Source organism: Lissotriton vulgaris, chromosome 1_1, assembly GCF_964263255.1.
Source record: "Lissotriton vulgaris chromosome 1_1, aLisVul1.2, whole genome shotgun sequence".
NCBI lineage: Eukaryota > Metazoa > Chordata > Amphibia > Caudata > Salamandridae > Lissotriton > Lissotriton vulgaris.
In genome coordinates, this window is record NC_141685.1 from 1,974,582,671 (window position 1) to 1,974,602,515 (window position 19,845).

Sequence of the window (19,845 nt, forward strand, 5' to 3'; positions counted from 1 at the left end):
CAAAACAACAAAAGTCTGATAAGTATAACCAGAGTTATGAATTTATTAAAAAGAATAAACTGAATTGGAGTTCTTAAAAGCATATTGCGTCAACCAGGGCTATCTGATCATGCTAGACCAGGTCAAATCCAAAAGTCAGATGGACTAAGATGGAGCATGGGGCAGATAAAGGGACTAGCACTGGCCTGCTGCAACGTACTTTACGTTGATGTCGAGATGCGTGAAGCAAAGGGGCAATGCGTAGTCATCGGAGTCAAAATGCAAGAAGCAAAGAGGCGATGCATTATTGTCAGTAAGCAGGATGAAGATGATGCGCTGGCTCCCAGCCATGCAAAGTCAAAGATGCATCAGGAATGGAGGTGATGAGCCACACAGTCGGTGATGAGATGGACGCAAGTCTTGCGGCAGCAGTGATCTGTCGTGTTAATGGATATGCGCTGGTACAGAGTAGCGCAAAGGCATCAATGTTTGAATTCCCTCTGGAGCAGTACTATATACCCACACCAAGGGCCCAGGACTGGATTGGCACCACTTGTCAGGGCAAGACTCCCATATGGTAGAGTCCAGCTGCTGTAGCCTTCAAAACAGGAGGCAAGCCCTTGGAGTCATTTTGGTTCTGGGTTGGAGAGATGCAGTTCTAGTCCTTCTCACTCCCAGTTAAGGAGGTCAGCAGGCAGCTGCTCAGCACAGCAGAGCAGGAGTCCAGCAGAGCAGCACTCCAGCAGAGTGAAAGTCCTTTCAGCAGCACAATAGTCCTTCTTCTTGGCAGAGCATCCACAGGTTTAGAAGTGTACTGAGTTGATGGTGTCTGAGGTTCAGTAATGATACCCAGTTGTGTCTCTGCAGTGGGGGAGACTTCAAAGAGATGACCATGAAGAGCATGTAGTCCCTGCCCTTCCGGCCCTAGATCCAGAGTCACTATAGGGGGGTATTTAGCCCTTTGTGTGGGGAGACGACGTAGCCTATTTAGGTGTGTCAGCTCCTCCCTCCTTCCTACTCAGGCTGGCCCATCAAGATGTGGATTGCCCAACAGTCACCCACAAGATCCCTTTGTCTGTGGCTGACTGGAGAGAATACACAAATCCTAGCTGTCACCCACCCCACTCTTGTATTCAGAGACAGGCCAAAGGCACCAAATGGCTAAAGAAAGAAAATGCCAACTTTATAAAAAAGGAAAAAAGGAGTTAGGCCAGGGCGCGAGGTGCAGGGAGGGCTGTACTATTATGTTAAAAAAAAGGGGAATAAGCCTGTACCTCGCAATCTTTTTAAGCATTAACAATTTTGCTTTGTGGCGAAACACATTACTTTTTGTTTGTACCTGTATTTTATTTATATCTTTTTATTTTACACATTATTTTTATTCTTCATTAGTTATTTCAGCATGAAAAAGACAAGTGTCTAGTCATATCTATATTATGCACTGCACATAACCATTTTACAAAACATTTTAAATACACATAAATGATAAAACATACTATACAAAATACATCACAATCAACATTTATATGAAAAAGGATGGAAAAGACATCCAATACATAGATGCTCTCACAGCAAAGTTGTTGGATAAACTGAAATAATGATCCTAGACTTTCTTCTAATGTCTATATCAGGTATCAGTAGTTACACAGGGGAAAAAAATATTTGGTTTTTCTGGACGGGGGATTATTTACTCAATTCACAGGCTGGAATTAAATTAATCATTCCTCTGTGTTTTTGTCATGTGCCGACGCGTTTCGAATCCTGGGCGTTGGATACCAGGATTCTCGTCAGGGTTTTTGAATTTAGAAGCGTTGGTATTTTCTGAGAAGTGGTGGTTATCTTCTCATCAAATTTTAAAACACCGCAAAAGGAGCTACCACTCGTTTGAAGGACTTTCTTTAGCTCTTCTCTTTCTTTCCCGCGCTGATTTATGCGGCAGGTTGCATGTATAGCGTCCTGTGTGAGGGCGTTTCTTAACTGGGTTAGCGGGAAACCAGTTCATCCTGAACCCATATGCTGTATTCCAAATATTTGGGAAGCAAAATATCTTAGCTCTATAGCGCAGATATGGGCAATGCTGGGGATGGTGATTGCTAAGAGAAACATTGCCCAACATTGGGGGGGGGTTGTGACAGCACCGACACATGCGAACTGGTGCAAAGATATGGACAGGGCCATGGCGGCAGAATGAACTGTATATATGTGGAGGGATTGCCCTAAAATATGGATTAAACTGTGGGGTGGATGGAACCCTTCCAGAGGGGAAAATGTGAATTACCAATGCTGCCTCCTGAACTGGAACATAATGTTACTGATACTAAAGTATGTACCGACATGCATGCGAATGCAACATGTGTCTATAGATATGATGATCGTAGAACAAGATGTCTGCAGTGTGTGATGTTACATATTAAGACAAACTGAATGATGTGAATGTGCCAATTATGTTTAATAAACAGCATTAAAAAAAAAAGAAGAAAAAAAAGGAAGGTTTGGCCCTGGAAGGAGGTTTAACTTGCCAGGTCGACATGGCAGTATAAAACTACCCACATAGGCTTTGCAATGGCAGGCCTGAGACATGTTTAAAGGGCTACTGAAGTGGGTGGCGCAATAAGTGCTGCAGGCCCACTAGTTGCATTCACATTACAGGCCCTCGGCACATGTAGTGCACTTCATTAGGGACTTTTAAGTGAATTAAGTGTGCCGATTTGGGATCAGCCAATATTACCATGTTTTAAGCAGAGAGCAAACACAGCCGCAAAGTGGCTATACTCCTAAAGCCAACATACACAAATTCAGCAAAAAGGGGAGGAGAAAAGCAAAAGGTTTGTAAGTGACCCTGCTGAAAGGTCCCTTTCCAACTGCTGTTTTCCTATTCTTTACATATACCGACCAAATGCCTACAAAAGAATGTAGAAAGTGTGTTTTATCAGCGTAGACTGAGACATTGAATAGCCTGAAATTTAACAGTGGCGTGCCTGAAGCATAGCCTCCACAGTGATACAACTTGTTGTATGAACAGAAATATATTTTATAAAACTGCAAAGAGTAGTATAACCATAAACCTAAACAAGTGGATTGATCGTATGTAAAACATCCGCCTATTGTAGGCTTAGCGAACTGTAGGAACCTCTGAAAGCTAGGAAAGTTGGCTCGTTATGAATAAAGGCAAAGAGTTGGCAGTCATGCATGATAACTCATCTGTTAGGATTTCTGACCTGCTTTCTGAATTGGCACTAGGAAGGTGGGCGGATTGACTGAAGAAGAGAAGAATTGTATAGACTAATGAAATCAGAGCTCTTGTGTATGTCTAGTTCCATTGTTATTAAAATGTATTGGGTAAGGGGATGCACGAAGTCAATCGGTATTGGTGTCTCCAGTGAGTCAAGAAGTCATCCTTCATGAAAGAAAACAGTCATATCTTAATGCACCACAAAAATATACCTAAAGGATATCGACAGACCCACTTATAGCACATATAAAACATACAATGGTACTTATTATTGAGGCTTTGAGCACAACTTTGACTTTTCTTTAATTATGTGAATTGTTTTACAAGTGTACGTTTTGAGAAGTCAGGAGTACAAACATTTTAACAACATCAAGGGATTAACGTTTATTTAAACCATTATAGGAGAAGTTGAAATGAGAAAAACATTATGAAAATTAATGAAGCAGACTAGTATAAAAAATCAAGATATTTTGTCAGGTTTATTCACAATGGAAAGGAATTAAATTATAAACTACATAAATAATAAGTTACATACATTAACTTTGTGAAAGAAAACAGTAGCTCCAAAACTACTTGAAGTCTAAACATATTTATTGCACAAAATTAGAAAAAAAATAATGATATCATGGCACAGGGAGACAGAACTTCTCTTCCCCAAACAGTTGAGCATCTATCGCTAGATCCTCTCCAAATGTCTTCACTTTTATATATTTTTTTCACAAAAGCAACAGGAAGAAGATTCATGTGACAGAAACTGAAACTTAGACAGTGGCAGTAAGCAGGTGCTCAGCTTTCTTATGACTAATGTGCCACATGTCCTGATAATTTAGAAGGTTAGAAGGAAGCTTGTGGGCTGATCTAACTATGTTCTATATTTTGGGTTTGGTGTACCAAGGAAGAAAATGTCAATCGGGGACGTCGAAACTGAGTAGATCTTAAAAGTTAGATAAATACAACATAGTCATACGAAATGGCTGTGTTTATCAACATGTTAGTTGACAATGCAATATTAAATAGTCATAAAACAGCAACACAAGTGACATGTGTTTGGTATGCATGGTATAATGTACCTGTATTCAATAATGGGGGTTTGTAGACATTTGCCAGATCCTACATGTATTGAATGTAAGCAATATATAAATTATCTGTGTGTGGATAAGAACGTGGAGGAATTTGATTTACATTTTAACTGTACTCTTTTAAGCAGATGTGAGTCTCATTTGTGCCTGGGCATAACTTTGTCATTGAGTCACACAGTAATTATAGTGATTCCTTTCACACAGCACTATTAATAAGGTATGGGGACCATTACATCTAAGAATACTAAACGGGACTTTCTAAAGGTTGTTGGTTATGTCTGGTCTCCGTGTTCTATTTAATGCGTAGGTAATAAGAGTGTGCTTAAAGTACGGGAAACAGGCATATCTGGTAAGTCCTGCGTGAAGAAAGGGCACTCACAGTAGATCAGAACATTTAACCTCACCTCAGTTGCAGAGAGTTTAAAGCCATCATATATAAGCAAAGAATAGTTAATTAGTATGTGTTTTTGTGTAATAGAATTCAGTTACTGCCAGCTGTAGTAGAAGTCTTTAAAAGGATAACAAATTCAGACTGACATAGGGGTCTTTGAGAGACATATTGCTGTTCTTTATAAAACCAATGGTACTTGTTGGGTTCACATTGTAGTTGGAGTGGCCATGGCAAAATATATAATAAAATACTAAAGGACAGGGTCACAAGGCCTTTACTGGGCATCAACATGTATATAGCTTGAAAGATAGAACATTTACAATGCAAGCAGCTTTAAAATGTTGAATGGTATGCTGCTCTTTTGATAAATACAAGCAACGCCCTACAGAAATTGTCACTTTCATATATATATGAATATGTTTTACAGCAACAACTGTATATTGGTTCTCCTATCGGGGTTTCACAGCTTCCACTGTACCGCTGTGACATCTATGGAAAAGCGTGTGCTGAGTGCTGCCTTGCCAGAGACCCCTACTGCGCTTGGGATGGATCTTCCTGCTCTCGCTATTTTCCAACTGCAAAAAGGTAAACTACTGTTTAATGCGGCTCTTACATTTTAAATAATGCATCCAAATATATAGTTTAAGTCTTTACTGGCATCTTTTGCTATTGGTTAGCAAGACAAACCTACAAACCCTTTTTAATTCAATTGCTTACCAGAACCATTTAACAGATTGAATAAGTAATTTTACCTTCTCCATGACACTTCCCTACAACTACTCACCACCTGTCATTTGAGACTTCAAACTCAATTTTAACAACCAGTACTTTGAATTTCACATGTCTGTGTTCTATAAATCAATTTCCATCAGCTAGTACTTATCGTCCCTTTTGCACCCACTTATTAGCACTTCATTCCTTGTAGTAGATGACTGGGCTAATTTCTTCTTGAAGACAGTGATTACTAATATAGTCATGTTCCCATATTTTGGTCACAGCACTTATTTATTCACAATATCTATCCTCATCCTCAGCTTCACAAAACTAATTTCCATTTCAGAGTAGATGGACATATTCAGTCAGTACATCATCAAACCATCTTGCCACTGACATTCCTCTACCTACACAATCCTTATCTGTGACCCAGTAGATTTCCATAGCGCCCAAATCCTACCAATCCATCCTTTTCTCTAAGTATGAGCCTGATGATTCCCATCTCCCCTTCTTCTTGAAATCTCTCAAATGGATAGTCTTTAACCATGTCATCCACTGATCCTGATCTGTGATCACTGATGTATGTGATTTTGTTCTGTTTACACACCATATGACTTATTCTCCATCCATATCAATATGGACCCAAAGTCACTTTTGCCACTATCGATCATATTACATGTTGAACCAAAATTGTTACCTTCTGCTTAGCTAACATAGTATTTTTCTGCTAATGCCCCTTTGTTGCCAACTGACAAGTCATTGTCTCCTATTACTCAATAAGCTCCACGCTAACACACTCAGTCTCTTAGATTCCTACTCTTTGTCCTCTATACAACATCTCCTCCATTGGCTGCATATTGTCTTACTTGCTCAGTCTTCACACAAATATCACTACATCCTTCAAAACTTCTCTCATGGTTTGGATTGGACACAGGATTCATGTGTTTTATGATCTATTAGAACATAACATATGAAATATATTGATGACTCATTTCTCTTCGCATGCTTCTAAAGGTATATAATAGCATTGCCCAGTTGTCAGAGTATCTGGTGGTCTTTTGAACAGGTAAATGATGACTACAAAGAGTCCAGGACGCTTCCAAGATTCAGGAACAGCAGTAGCCACAGACATGCAAAATGCCATACAGGAAAAACAAGAAACAGCAACAAGAGAATAAGTTGAGATTAAACAAAGTCCTAATTGGGGGGGTGGGGTGACTGAGAGTGAAGCGATAGCAGTACAACAAATGTGTGGTCAAATATCAACAGTGAGTGAACTAATGGCTACAAAGAGACCTTCAACCAATGATGTTGTGTGGCAACTTCTTGTCTCTGCTGTCACTTCTTAAGTCACCTCAGAAGCACCCACTCAGCTCCTTCAATTATTGAATTTACTTCTTCTTCTGACCAGAAAGTCCCTTCTACTGCTCTGCCTTACCAATCTTTACAAGCAAGCCACACACCTTCTCAATTCACCCAGTGCTTGCTGTTCCGATCATGCTGTATTTTTGCCCTCTACTGACTAAAATGGGCAGTAACCCTATGTCTTTTCAGAGCCCTACTGTCTACTTTACAAAGCGGGTTCCTAACATCACCACCAGCTCACTCTCTACTTTCATAAGTTACTGTGTTTCTTAAATCTTCTGCCTTTTCCCAAACTAGCCAAGAGTGAGATTATCATTTTCACTAATTTAATAGACCCGAGAGCTAGTGCATCTCTGACATATTTTCACCTAGAAATCCTACCTAAGACAAGTGGCGAATACAATTTTATTGTCCCTGTAGTACGAACTAAGGTTTGTTACTTTCATAACCCCCTGCAGCCAGTTCCTGCCAACGCTAAATTTTAAGTGTCCAGAGAGTACTTCTCTATATTCTTTTCAATGTGTAAAACCCTCATCGTAAATTTGCCACACTAAAACTTGAATGTTGCAACAATCTCCCCCTTGGGGTTCCTTTCCAATGTGTTCTGCTTGTGGACGAAAAAATAAGTTGTGACCAAGACTTAAAAGCCATTGCAACATACTGCCATTATGCCTGACCTAGGCCGTAGCTTATCACAGGCTTTCTAGGTATTTTGATATTCAAATCCATGCACCTCCACGTTTTAAAGATTTGTGGGGCATATTATCAAGGGGGTTTATCTCCGCTTTTTTGGCTTTAAAAGCCAAGAAAGCGGAGATAAAATTATCTCCCTATTACCTAGCTGTCGCTAACACGAGTTAGCGACAGCTAGTAGGAGATAGCGACCATCTTGGGCCCCGCTTTGCATGTCAGTGATATTTATCACTAATGACATGCAAAGTGGGCGTGCCAAGATGTTAGCGACTGGAAACAGTCGTTAACATCGCTATCTCCTATTACCAACTTTTGGAGATATTCGCGCTAAGCGCGAATATCTCCAAAAGCAAACACCTGCCCCTGAGCAGTTCTTAGCCATGTTATCCAATGGTAGGTGGATAACATGGCTAAGAGCATTAGCTCGGTAATGCATGAATATCGCTGACTTTACAGCGATATACATGCATTTCGGCCGATTTTTATCGCTTAGGAGATAAACCTTGATAATAGCAAGGCTCCTAAGTGATAAAAATCGCCGCGGCTCGGTGATAAAAAATATTGCCGCTAAGCCAACATAGCGATACTTAATGCTAGTTGTTGGTAATATGCCCCTGTGTTTCCATGTCCAACATTGCCATTACATTTATGGTTATTATCTTTTTAAAACAGGTCCCTTTCTCATGCCATCTATAAATAGGGCATTGTTTCTACCTATCAAAATGATGACATTGAATGGTAACGACAATATTATTTATTGACCCATTTTGGGTCACCACTTTTAGATAAGAGCTTAGATAAGGGAGTTACTCACCAAAAACAGAAAAGCAATTATTTGCATGTTAATTTAGACTTGCATATCACCAGTCAATCCTTTTTTACATTTGTAATGTAATTTTTGCATCTAAAGATAACTCATAATTATTGTGACATCATCTCATCAATGTACTTGAATATGTCCAAAGGTCCATGGGCAACATGAACTGGTTGACTTGAGGCCAGAAAAGGTTAGACCTGAATTTACTTACAAGAGATTTAGAGAGCTTGCCTGAAACGTCATCTTTGTCTATTCACTTAGCTAAATTCTAGTATTTATTTTGTATCATATATGGACTTAGGCCATGACGTCAATTTAAAGGCCATTTCCGTGCCCAAGGAGTGCAATTGTATTATTTTGCACATCCACATTTTGTTGTGTAATTGCAAAAAGAATTTAGGGGCATATTACCAACAACTAGCGATAATTATCGCTATATTGGCTTAGCGGCAATATTTTTATCGCCGAGCTGCGGTGATTTTCATCGCTTAGGAACCTTGCTATTATCAAGGTTTATCTCCTAAGCGATAAAAATCGGCCGAAATGCATGAATATCGCTGAAAAGTCCGCGATATTCATGCATTACCGAGCTAATTCTCTTAGACATGTTATCCACCTACCATTGGATAACATTGTTAAGAACTGCTCAGGGGCAGGTGTTAGCTTTTGGAGATAATCGCGCTTAGCGCGAATATCTCCAAAAGTTGGTAATAGGAGATAGCGATGTTGGTGACTGTAATAGGGAGATCATTTTATCTCCGCTTTCTTGGCTTTTAAAGCCAAAAAAGTGGAGATAAACCCCCTTGATAATATGCTCCTTAGTGTTGTGAAAGATTTTACTAACATATGATTACATACCACTTTGGCTTAATTTTACATGTGAGTAAATCTGCACATAGGGGCGGGCAGTGGGTGTTCCAAGCAGGGGTATCTCTGAATGTTGGCAAGCAACAACAGACTAGTAAGTAGGTGTATCTCCTAGTTGGGTTTAGGGAGGAAACAACCCATATAATTGACAGGGATTTAGAAGATTAGGTTTATAATGTGAAGAAAAATATTTTCCCTGTGATAAAAAAAGAAAAATGTACTAATAATACATGCTTCAACAAAGGGATGGGGTAAAGAAGAAGCCAATGTAAAAAAAGAAAATTAAAAATGACTAAGGACAAGGGTTATTGAGAAATCCTATCATGACAAACCAAGAAAACATGGATCAGTTCCATTTTAGCTGCAGATGTTTTAACTTCTGATTTGCACCCACCCGCATTGAATCCACATATGTCATAGTACTGGCATTTGTTACAGGGAATAATAGTCCAAAAAAAACAGGCATGTGGGTGTAGATGGTGTGGAGTAGAAAAGCCTCGCCAGAAGACCGTTATCAGCGTGAAGTGTTTGTTAATGTCTTTAACCCGGGGAAATGTCGTGGGAGCATAAAGAATGTGAACAATACAAGAGTTTTTTATAGCACTTTCATAAAAATTAAATTTACTTCAACCAGAACGAAATACACAAGAGTGTTTTTTTTCTTTTTTGTAAATCATGCTTTTTCGTTTGTGGCTAGGGCAGAATCTAATCTAAATGTTTCACAGACCCAGATTAATTATGCAGGATTTACGAAAGAAATTCCATTTTACACATGAAATAAACTTCCCTAACTGCAGACAATCAGAAGTTAGTGAGTTTTATAAAAATGGTTTTAGAGCAATACACTTTTTTAAAAGCATCATTTGAACATTTATTTTTAAAGCACCAGATTGATTCAGCTAGGTAATTCTATCCCTAACCTTATAGCCTAACCCCAGTCCTAAACCTAAATATAACTAAATCGAACCCAAAACCTACTCACTATCCGTAATATCTAATCCTACCCTGAAAACTAAACTTAAACCTTAACCCTAAACACTTTGTGATCATTTATATTTTCTGTATTTTTAATTAAATGAATTTTAATGTAATACACTTGCTATACTTTATGTTCTGTGAAAGATACCAAATGAAATACTCATAATATTCTCGACATCTAGTCCTTTTTATCCCTTAAGCCAAATATCTGCTATTTTGGTTGAGGTGATGATACCAACCCATCAGTGAAGATTGATATCTTAATTTGTTTTGGAGAAAGTCTATTTGGGCAAAATGCATGGCAGTTCAAGAATTCAAGACCTACCTAATCTGAATAGCTGGTTATCACAAGAGCACTCCATAGAGGGGGCTTTGGGTCAGCCACTTGATCATGATTTAATAGCTTTCATGTATACAAAATGTCCTTGTTCTTTATTGGATGCTATTTATTGGATGGCCATACTTATATTTGTCCTACCCATGGAGTATTTTCTATTTACTCTTGCGTTGGATTAGCTGAATTGTATCCTTCCACAGCTAATAATATGGAACATTTAAAAAAAATATATATATTTGACAACACCCCATTTATTACTCAATGGGAGCACATGTTTTGCTCTTTGCTGCTGTGTTTGTGTTTGGAGTGCACTGCCACTCTTAAATTTGCTATCCCCACCTCTCCCGCTCAACCAACCTGACTCCCTCATATCACCTTCCCTCAGATTGTTTGACATGCAGCACTGCTGTATCTTTGTGCTGCACTCACTCTCTGCCATATCTCGGTTCATCCAGCTCTCTGTCTCCCTCGCCCTGGCTGTCTCTAATTTTACCATCCTTCTCCCACTGCTCCTCTCTTACTACCCCTATCCAGCTAACAATGGCTACACTATTGGCTTTGCGAGTACCATTTGCTTTTAAAATGTAATAGAATTGGCAAAGCCAATACTGGAGACCAGCCACGATAAAAGATGAATTTTTTAACTTGGAAGATGGCTACTGTGTTACATGGTGCAAAGTAGAAAGAAGCATTACAGTGCCCATCATGATAATGCAGAAGATGTTTTTAATCGTTCAAGATGGAAGCCACGTTGTGCAAATGACGTAATGGTAACGTGACATGATGCAATGTGGTAGCCAATAGCCAAATTGTAAGCACAGAAAATAATGTTATATATTTCAAGTTGTCTGCCACATCACATTATGTCACACAGTGTGGCAGCAATCATAAAAGTATGAAAGGCATTTATCCTTGCCAATGTGAGTTCATGTTAAATGCATTCAGCAATAGCAAAGCCATTTGTGGTCACTACAAATCATTGGCAAATCAAGCCTCATTGGACCTTATTTATGAGGCCCCTTGCACCTTCGGAACGTCACTTTTTGTGACGTTCCGTGGCGCAGAAGCCTTGTGGCTTAATGCTGCCTGATAAATATCAGTCCCTTTAACGCAGTGTTCTGCGTTAAAGGGGTGTGCAATGGCTGTTGCTGGGGGCGTTCCCAGCAGCATCCATGGTATTTTGACACTGCCCCAGATGTACGAGAAATCATAAATCTGAGGCAGTGCCAAAAGCTTACCCATCCCCAGGGGAGGCGTAATGGAGGCACAACGCGGAGAAATGTCTTTATTTCTCCTCGTTTTTTCTTTTTCGATGTGTGCTGCATTCTGCAAAGAGGAAAAGCCTCCTGTGATTATTTTTGTACTGGAAGGTTTTCCTTCCTGTACAAAAATAATCATCCCCGCAACGCAGGAACCCTTGCACCATGGTGCAAAGGTCCCTGTGTTGGCGCAGGCAGCGCATTGTGCGCCAGCGCAGGGAAAAAGGACAGGAATGCGCCGTATCTGATAGATACGGCGCATTCCTGCCATTTTCTTTTGCCATAGGGAAGTGCAGCAGGAAGGCCTGTTGCGCTTACCTACGGCAAAATCTCATAAATGAGGCCACGTGACTTTGCTTTGTTGGTTTATTGAGGCTGTAATTATACCAAAAAAATGTAAGTGGGCAGGAAGACCGGCCTACCCTCAAAATACAAAAAATCTAGCTGTCGGAAGGAGGTTATTGTTTTGGAAGGACATCGCCCCTGTCAGCTCAATAAATCCACTCTGGTTAGATAGAAACATAGTTCTAAGAGAACATCTACTCGACCCGTAGTAGCTATGACACAAGCAGCAGGCAATCCCCAGAGAAGTGTTTGCTAATTTAAAGCAGTAGCAACAATGTTAAAACAAAGAACAAAACCGAATAACATTCCCAAACCGATTTTGAAATAGAGACACACATAATGAGCAGAATAGATCAAGGGGAGTTAGAGATCTGTTTGATCAAATTTGTAAGGCAAAATGCGCCTAAAAAAACTCAACCACTATGGAAAAATAATAGATTGTGGTGGACCGGGACATAGGCACAAATTCATGCTGACTAGGAACAAGTGGAGGTCGAATACACTAAGCAGTTCATTTTGGTCAAAAGTTTGAGCTTCAGAATTTGAGGCTGATTTATATCTTGGTGGTATAGACGTTGAAACAGAGTATCTCTAGCACCAAGATAATGGTCCACTCATCTGATTTAGATGCAGGTGCGCCATGGATCATTTTTGCAGAGCCCTGCACCAAACAGCAAAATGCATTGACAAGAACCAGGATGACTGTGGTGCCTTCCTTTATAAATGAGCACCATTTAGAAGTCATTTTTAAATCTAGTGGGAAGTACCTCTACCAGAGTGATGGGGTAATGTACTCTTTCGCCCTGGTGGGACAATGGGCCATCCGCCAGGAGATAAATTGAGCCCCTAGTTTCCAACTTCTGAGAATGCTTATTTTTGTAACTCCTACAACCCCTAGCTTCATAGGGCAGGCTTCTGGGTCCGAGGTCTCTCTGCAGCACAGTCTTCTGCAGGGTCTTATCCTCTTTAGATAGTTGAGCCTCTTGGATTCAGAAGTCCTTCTGCTTTTTGGGTCCGTGAAGCATGTAAACAGAAGGTCAATCACTTGACACTTAAGAGCAGTCCCAGTCCCTGAGCGACCGCACAATATAGGGGTCCTTAGTTCTTTGAGTCGTTGTGTGACTCACATTCTTCCAGCAGGGGCCAGATGTCAGATGTCAGAATTCATCTTTCAGCAGGCCCTTCTTCTTCAGATGGAGTCTTGCCTGGTCCAGAAATGTTCTAAGGAGATAATGATGGGGGTGCCATATCTATGCTGTGCGCTAGCAAGTAACTGGAGAATTTCTACCATTCAATATGAACAATGTTATGCCAATCCCCCTATCTTCTTTTGCAGCACTCCTCTTTAACTTACTGTAAAATTACTGATTATCCACACTTTCAAGATGGCAGGACCCAATTGCAAACAGGAAACCCTGACTTCAGCTTCTTGATACTCCCCATTATAGACATGGTCAAAAATGGTTTTCCTCTTACTGTGGCATGAGCCTAACTGATTAAGAGAGTCCTCGGGGTGAATAGAAGAAGCCCTCCTTGCATATACAAGTCAAATGAGGTCATGGTAAAGCTGTTATTTGTTCTGTTAACTGTTCCTGCCCACTTTCATTTAGCTATCTCTGCTGAGTAGTCAGCAGTGAACACCAATTGGTCCTTCTGGAACACAGAGGCAAGCCAGTGCTGTAGGGAGCTGGCTCTCTATATACTATACCAAAATGAGGCACAGTGTGCACAGAGTCCAATGGAACCCCAAAGTAAGCAGAGGTAAAAGTAGATAGCACCTTACTCTCTATTCGTAGTAGCGTGAGTAAGCACTAAGGCTTTATCAGAAGGTAGTGTTAAGCATTTGTTATACAAACTCAGACAGCAAATGATGTCACACACTCAAAGGCTGAACTCAAACCAATTTGCTTGCATACAAAATATGATTTAGCTATATTTATTTTCTAGAACCAAGCAAGCTTGGCACAGGTAAGTGTAAATTGTAGTTTTAATGCAGGTTGGACCATACAAGTAAGCTGAATGAAAGTGTCTTTGTTACAGGTTTGTAAATATTTTCAATACAGTGGAAATTAGGGCCAGATTACTTTTGATTACTTTACAGATTACTTTAGGGCTTACTTTTTCTACTCAGTGTGATATGCCTAGATATCACACTGGGACATTTCCTAGAGAAAAGGTAAGTAAAGCAGTTTTTAGTTATTTGTATGTTTTCAAGTTCTCATACAAAACCAACTCCAGACAACAATTTTCAAGGAAAAACAGTCAATGTATTCCTATGGAGAAAATGTGGTTATCGGTTAACAGGTAAGTACTTGGTTGTGGGAGTTGGTATTTTGGGGCTAGAACCGGGGTTCCCCCAGGGCCAAGGATGCACTATTGAACCACTTTCAGCGGCACTAGGGTGGCCGGGTGCAGAGTGCTGAGGCCCAATTTATCCAATGGGAGATAGAGGCCGTCTGGTTGGTAGCTGCTCACGAGCAGGCCTCTGGGTTGTGGGAGAAAAGCTCCTGGTGTTAGGTTCAGGGCAAAGGGGGATCCAGGTTAGCACCCAAACGACACCTGCAGCGGCGCAGGAGTGGCTGGGTGCAGAGTGCTGTTTTGGCATCTGGTGCCCTGTTGATTTCAATGGGGATTCTCCGGTTGCAATAAAGACTGCAGGTTCTGGGACGAAGATCTTCTGGAGGTGGCTACCTATTGGAGAGGTACATTGGGATGCCTGGGGATGCTCGCACACCATAGCTGGGGATCCCCAAGGCCATTGGATGTCGAGTGCAGGGCGGTCTTTATGCATCAGGTTTTCTTACCAGCTCTGGTCGCGGTCGGGGGTTCCTCCAGAAAGAGGCTGTAGGCTTCGCTTGGAGTTTTGAGGCAGGTCAGAAATCACCAGATCTCAGGTCAGGATCGCTGAGGAGACCTCCTCGTGGTGTTGGGTCACTCGAACTAAGACCATGGGTGTCAGGTGCAGAGTGGTGCAGACTCATGGTTTTGGCTGGAGTCTGAATCTGTTGGTGAGCAAATCCTGTGCTCATGGGAGAAAAAGTCTTTGGTTTGGAAGGCAGAGGAGGTCCTTCGTGTTCTTGAGGCTGTTAGCCGCAGGCACACAGGTATTTTGCTGAAGCAGATTCAAGGTGCAAACAGGCTCGTTGGGCTGGGGCCAAGTCAGTGGGTGCCCTCCTCCTCTTAGTTTTAGCACAGCTTCTTTGGTCCTTCTTCTTTTCTTCTGGTAGGTTCTTATCTGAGGAGGGAAGGTTCAAAGTTGCCCCTAAATTCTAAATTAAGGGGTGTTATTGGCAAGTAAAGGTTAGGACCAATGGGTGCCTTCCTTGGGGTTGGGACACCCCCTATTAAGCCACTCTACAGTGGGAGGGGGCACATGCCTCACTCTGGTTGGCTGTGTTCCCCCATCTGCAAGATGGCGGTGAGTGGGAATTGTGCTTCACCTTGCCTCCCCAACCAGAGGGGTGAGATGGCAACGGTGGGCACACCTCCCTTCCTCACTTGATTTTCCCGTCAATTTTCCCACCCAAAGGGGCGGTCAGAACATGTGGGACCAGCAGGTCTCTGTCCATGGGTCCAGAAACATGTCTAGTGGTGGCAGCTGGCTGCCGTTTTTCCGGGGGCATCTCTAAGATGCCCTTTAAGTGTATTTTTCATGAAATCCCATACCGGCATCAGTGTGGGTTTAATGTGCTGAGAGATTTGATATCAAACTTTAACAAAAAATTCCCAGTTTTTGTTAAAGTCATTATGGGGCTGTGAAGTTCATAATGACAAACTCCCAGCACCATATTCTCTTAATATCATTATTGCCCTTACAATGTCTTAGATTCAACTTAGATCCTGTAGGGGTACAGGGCTCATGCACCTGTACCCTCACCATTGGTATAGTGCTCCCAGCTAGAGGGGCGGCTGACCTATGCCAGGGCAGTGGGTTGTAGGCATGGCACACAAGGATTTGTGCCATGTCAACTCTTTGTTCTGCACCAAAACACGCAGCCTGCAAAGGCAGTGTGTATGTGTAAAGGTACAGGGCCTCTAAGGGTTCTACAATAAGTGCTGCAGCGATTAGAGGCCTTTGTGCCAGTGATACCATTTACAAGGGATTGACCGGTGTCCAAAGAGTGCCAATTAGGTTTTTAGCACAGTTTTAGGGAAAGAACATAGGCCCTGGGTACCTGTTTGGCTGGAACCCAGGGCACGCTCAGTCAAAGTACATCAGCATTTTGCATGGGGTAACCATGCAAAAAGTGTGCACTTTCTTACAATTGCCCTCTGAGTCAGAGTTGTGAACTCTCCCATTCATGGATGTATATTCTAATTCTGAGCGTGTGATGAGTGGCAGAACTAGTTTTAAGCCATTTCTGCACAAAGTACATTTTTACAAAGATATTTTACTCCTTAAGTTATCAAACATTTCACTTTACCGATAAGTAAGATTTGAAAAACTAAACAGGAAATAACTTTGAAGCATTTTTCTAGCCCTTTCCTGGGGGCAGAAGCTATATATCACTCACAGTTCTTTTAAACAGCAGTCCAGCAAAAGCACAACAGGCCTCTTGGCAGAAACATATTTTTGTTTTACATTTGAATGGTGTAAATACACATTGCAGCAGACATCTGACATGTTTGCCAGTGGTTCCACCTTGTGTCAGCTTCTCACTTTAACCAATCAAGTATCATGTCTTACCTTGCAAGGGTACTTTGCTTTTGTTTTCCTGGGTAGGACTTGCATAAGGAAGTAGACAATGGAGCCATAAGACGTGTAGTTGAAGAAGGAATGTGTGCAATTCTGTTTAGCTGCTAAGTGGTTGGCCTTGTGAAATTATGCGTTTGTTAAACCAAATGCTAATATAGGGTAATGCAATTCAGCAATCTTCCTGCTGGAAGACAAAGGTGAGGAAGCGAACGCACTTGTCGAAAAGTGATATGGCTGACAACTCGGATCAGGGCGCATTTACCAGTAATGCCGCCTTGTTTTCACAGATTCCAGGAGTGTTGAGAACGGCACTTCGGGATGCATAGTAGAGATGTTTCCCAAATTCATTTCCTGTGTCGCTAACCCAGTGTCTGTGAAAGGGATTTCCGAAGGCGGCCCCCCGCCCCCTCGCTTTCGTCACACTGGCAGCTCTCTGAAAGAGTCCGGACGACAGTCGAGAGAGCCTGCAATGTTACCACTTACCCAGCCGCATGCGGACGCTTTGTAGGTCATGTTTCATAAGCCCGTGTGTTGGCATGATTTTAAAATGTGACATTTGTTGGATAACCTCACTTGTTCTAAAAAAAGATCAGCTCAAATACGATGCAGTCGTCTGAGGAATTTATCTAATGCTGTAACAAGCACTGCATAAGCAGATCTGAGCAGAGCACGCCTAAAGTTACCGTTTTATGTTTCATCAGAAGTATTATTGAGGAAATCTTACGCATTAGGGCTGCCGGAGAGTGATCAAATTGCTTTCAAAACCAGGCTTTTCGTAGATGATTTGAATACGTTGTGTTAAAAAGGTAGGGTGTCTCAGTGAGCTGAACGTTCTTTGCTGGCAGATGCATTGTGCTGGGGTTCAAATCCTGAAGTCCTGGTGAGGGATATTCAGTATAATTGAGCACTACTGTACGTTGTGTAGTAGAAACTCCTGTTCATTGCGCCTATCGGAAGCGTTAGAGGTTTGATGTGAAGTGCTATATAAAAGCAAGTGATTTTGCAAAAAGCAAGTGTTTACCGAAAAAAGGCGCTCTTTTCCCGTACCACGTGAACAACCACTAGCACAGAGCGGGCAGTTCCAACAATGTTCAAGTAGAAAGAATGGAAACCCCCACCTGCCATAAAGGAATGTTCTAGAACAGGCTGCTACAATAAGTGCCTTACAGCTTTTGTTGTATCAGAATTCCACGCGAGGTAATAAAGGAAGCATGACAATATATCCTGTAGATATTGCAATCCTACCCAATAATTACCTGCGGGTCAGAAACACCTCACCCTTTGTTATAATGTTGTACCGCTGCCAGAGGGATATAGTTCCCAAAAGGTGTCATACAGTTAGAATAAGAAACAAGCATCAAAAGGACTTTGGCCTTTAATGTTCTAAATTCTATTATCCAGTGCAAAGAAATTTGAGCTTCGAAATTATAAAGCTACCGATGAGCGTTGGAAGGCACGTCCTCAGCCGTCCATAAAACCAGAGTGAACTTGGCGTGATGGAGAGAAGCTGTCCCCACATGCTCCCGAGGACTGTTCAGCCTATTGAGGCTAACAGAGAGCTGTACAGATTTCCACCGGTCCCTGTAGTCATTTTAAAGTTTATTTTTCTCCGTCACACAGCGATACCTTCATTTGCTTCGTTTTGCTCTAATGAATAATGATGGACACACATGAGGGAAACTGAAACATACAAGTGAGAGACAAAGTATGCACAGGAGAGGAGACGAGGGCAGAGAGAAAAGCTTTATACTGGTGAGCATGTGCTCACAGACAATCAGCATATATGGGGTGCACTGTCCCAGAAACTGTCAAAGACACTGGGCAGTCACAGACTCACAATTTCAGGCAGTCACTTACACGCTGTCCGACATAGAATTTTAATGCCCTGATCTCAAGATGGTCACTCTTATTACCTGTCACTTCCACATGCGCTCACCCTCATAGGTGCACATGCTCAAAGGTAGCCCTCACAGCTCACCCAAAGGTGCTCACTCACAGTAGCTTAGTTTTCAGACACCCAGGCACTTGTTTCCACTGTCTCTTGCCCACAAGCACTCACTCTCATATGCTTTCAGTCTCCCGTTAATCACTCTCATAAAACACTCCATCTCACAAGCAATCCATTAGCGCAGCTTGGATGCCAGGCACCCTAGTGCAAGCAAGCACAATGGTCCCTTTGCCTGCTCTTAGGGGAGTAACATACTACATTTATCAGGATTCAGATGAACCCGTATGACTCTGGGTCCTGGTGCATTGCACCTGCTGCCCTGATGGTAGCTACGCCCAATTGAATCACTCGTGCTGATAGTCATACACATTCAAAAGCAACAGTTGATGGACAGAATGCAGAACAATGTCATACATTCACCCCAGTACAGAGATCTGGGCCTAAATCCATCGTTGTTTTGCTCACCATTCCATTCCAGTTTAAACCCAGCCATATGCAAATCAGTCTTGACCCTGTGCCTCATGGGAACAGTCCAGGCCGAACTGCCAAGCCAGGTCCTTCCTGGATTGGAAACAAGCATCCTAGGACCGGTTTCGTGGTTTCATCGGTCTGGACTGTTCCCATGAGGCACAGGGTCAAGACTGATTTGCATATGGCTGGGTCCAAACAGGGGTTGTGTAGTGGGCAAAAGAACGATGGATTTAACCCACATCTTTTGACTGGGGGAGATTGTTTGCATTGTCAGCATTCCGACAATCCTTTGTTTTCTGTAACGATAGTCATATACTCATACACATTCACTTTCAAAAACAGTTCATATCAAGCTCTCAATTCTAGACACAAACCTAGAGGTGCTCACTCTCATGAACACTCTCAAGAAAACGTCAAGGAAAATTCCATTCTGGTGTCCAGTTCTGACGTCAACTAACTGTTGTCGCCTCTGAAGGTATTGCCACCTCTGATCTCTAGAGCTCCTCAGAACAGCCTTTCTCTGAAGCAGATCTTCTCTGCTTGAACGTGCTCACAGGCTGTGAACAGAATCAGTATTCTGGGGTAACAGAGTGGGGGTGTGGGGGGGGTTTACCAGTACAAGCCTACATTGCTCCATGAGTCGGTATTTCATGGTTTGAGAGCAAAGCCTAGAT

At 41.8% G+C, this 19,845-nt stretch overlaps 1 protein-coding gene across 1 annotated transcript in view; it reads left to right on the plus strand.

The window, feature by feature from the left end:
• The window catches only part of SEMA3A (semaphorin 3A), a 535,542-nt gene that overhangs the window by 486,827 nt on the left and 28,870 nt on the right, over nucleotides 1–19,845 (plus strand). Inside the window, exon 14 of the mRNA XM_086919769.1 lies at nucleotides 5,109–5,266. Within this exon, the coding sequence (XP_086775895.1) occupies nucleotides 5,109–5,266 (158 nt within the window). The remainder of the gene's footprint in view (nucleotides 1–5,108; nucleotides 5,267–19,845) is intronic.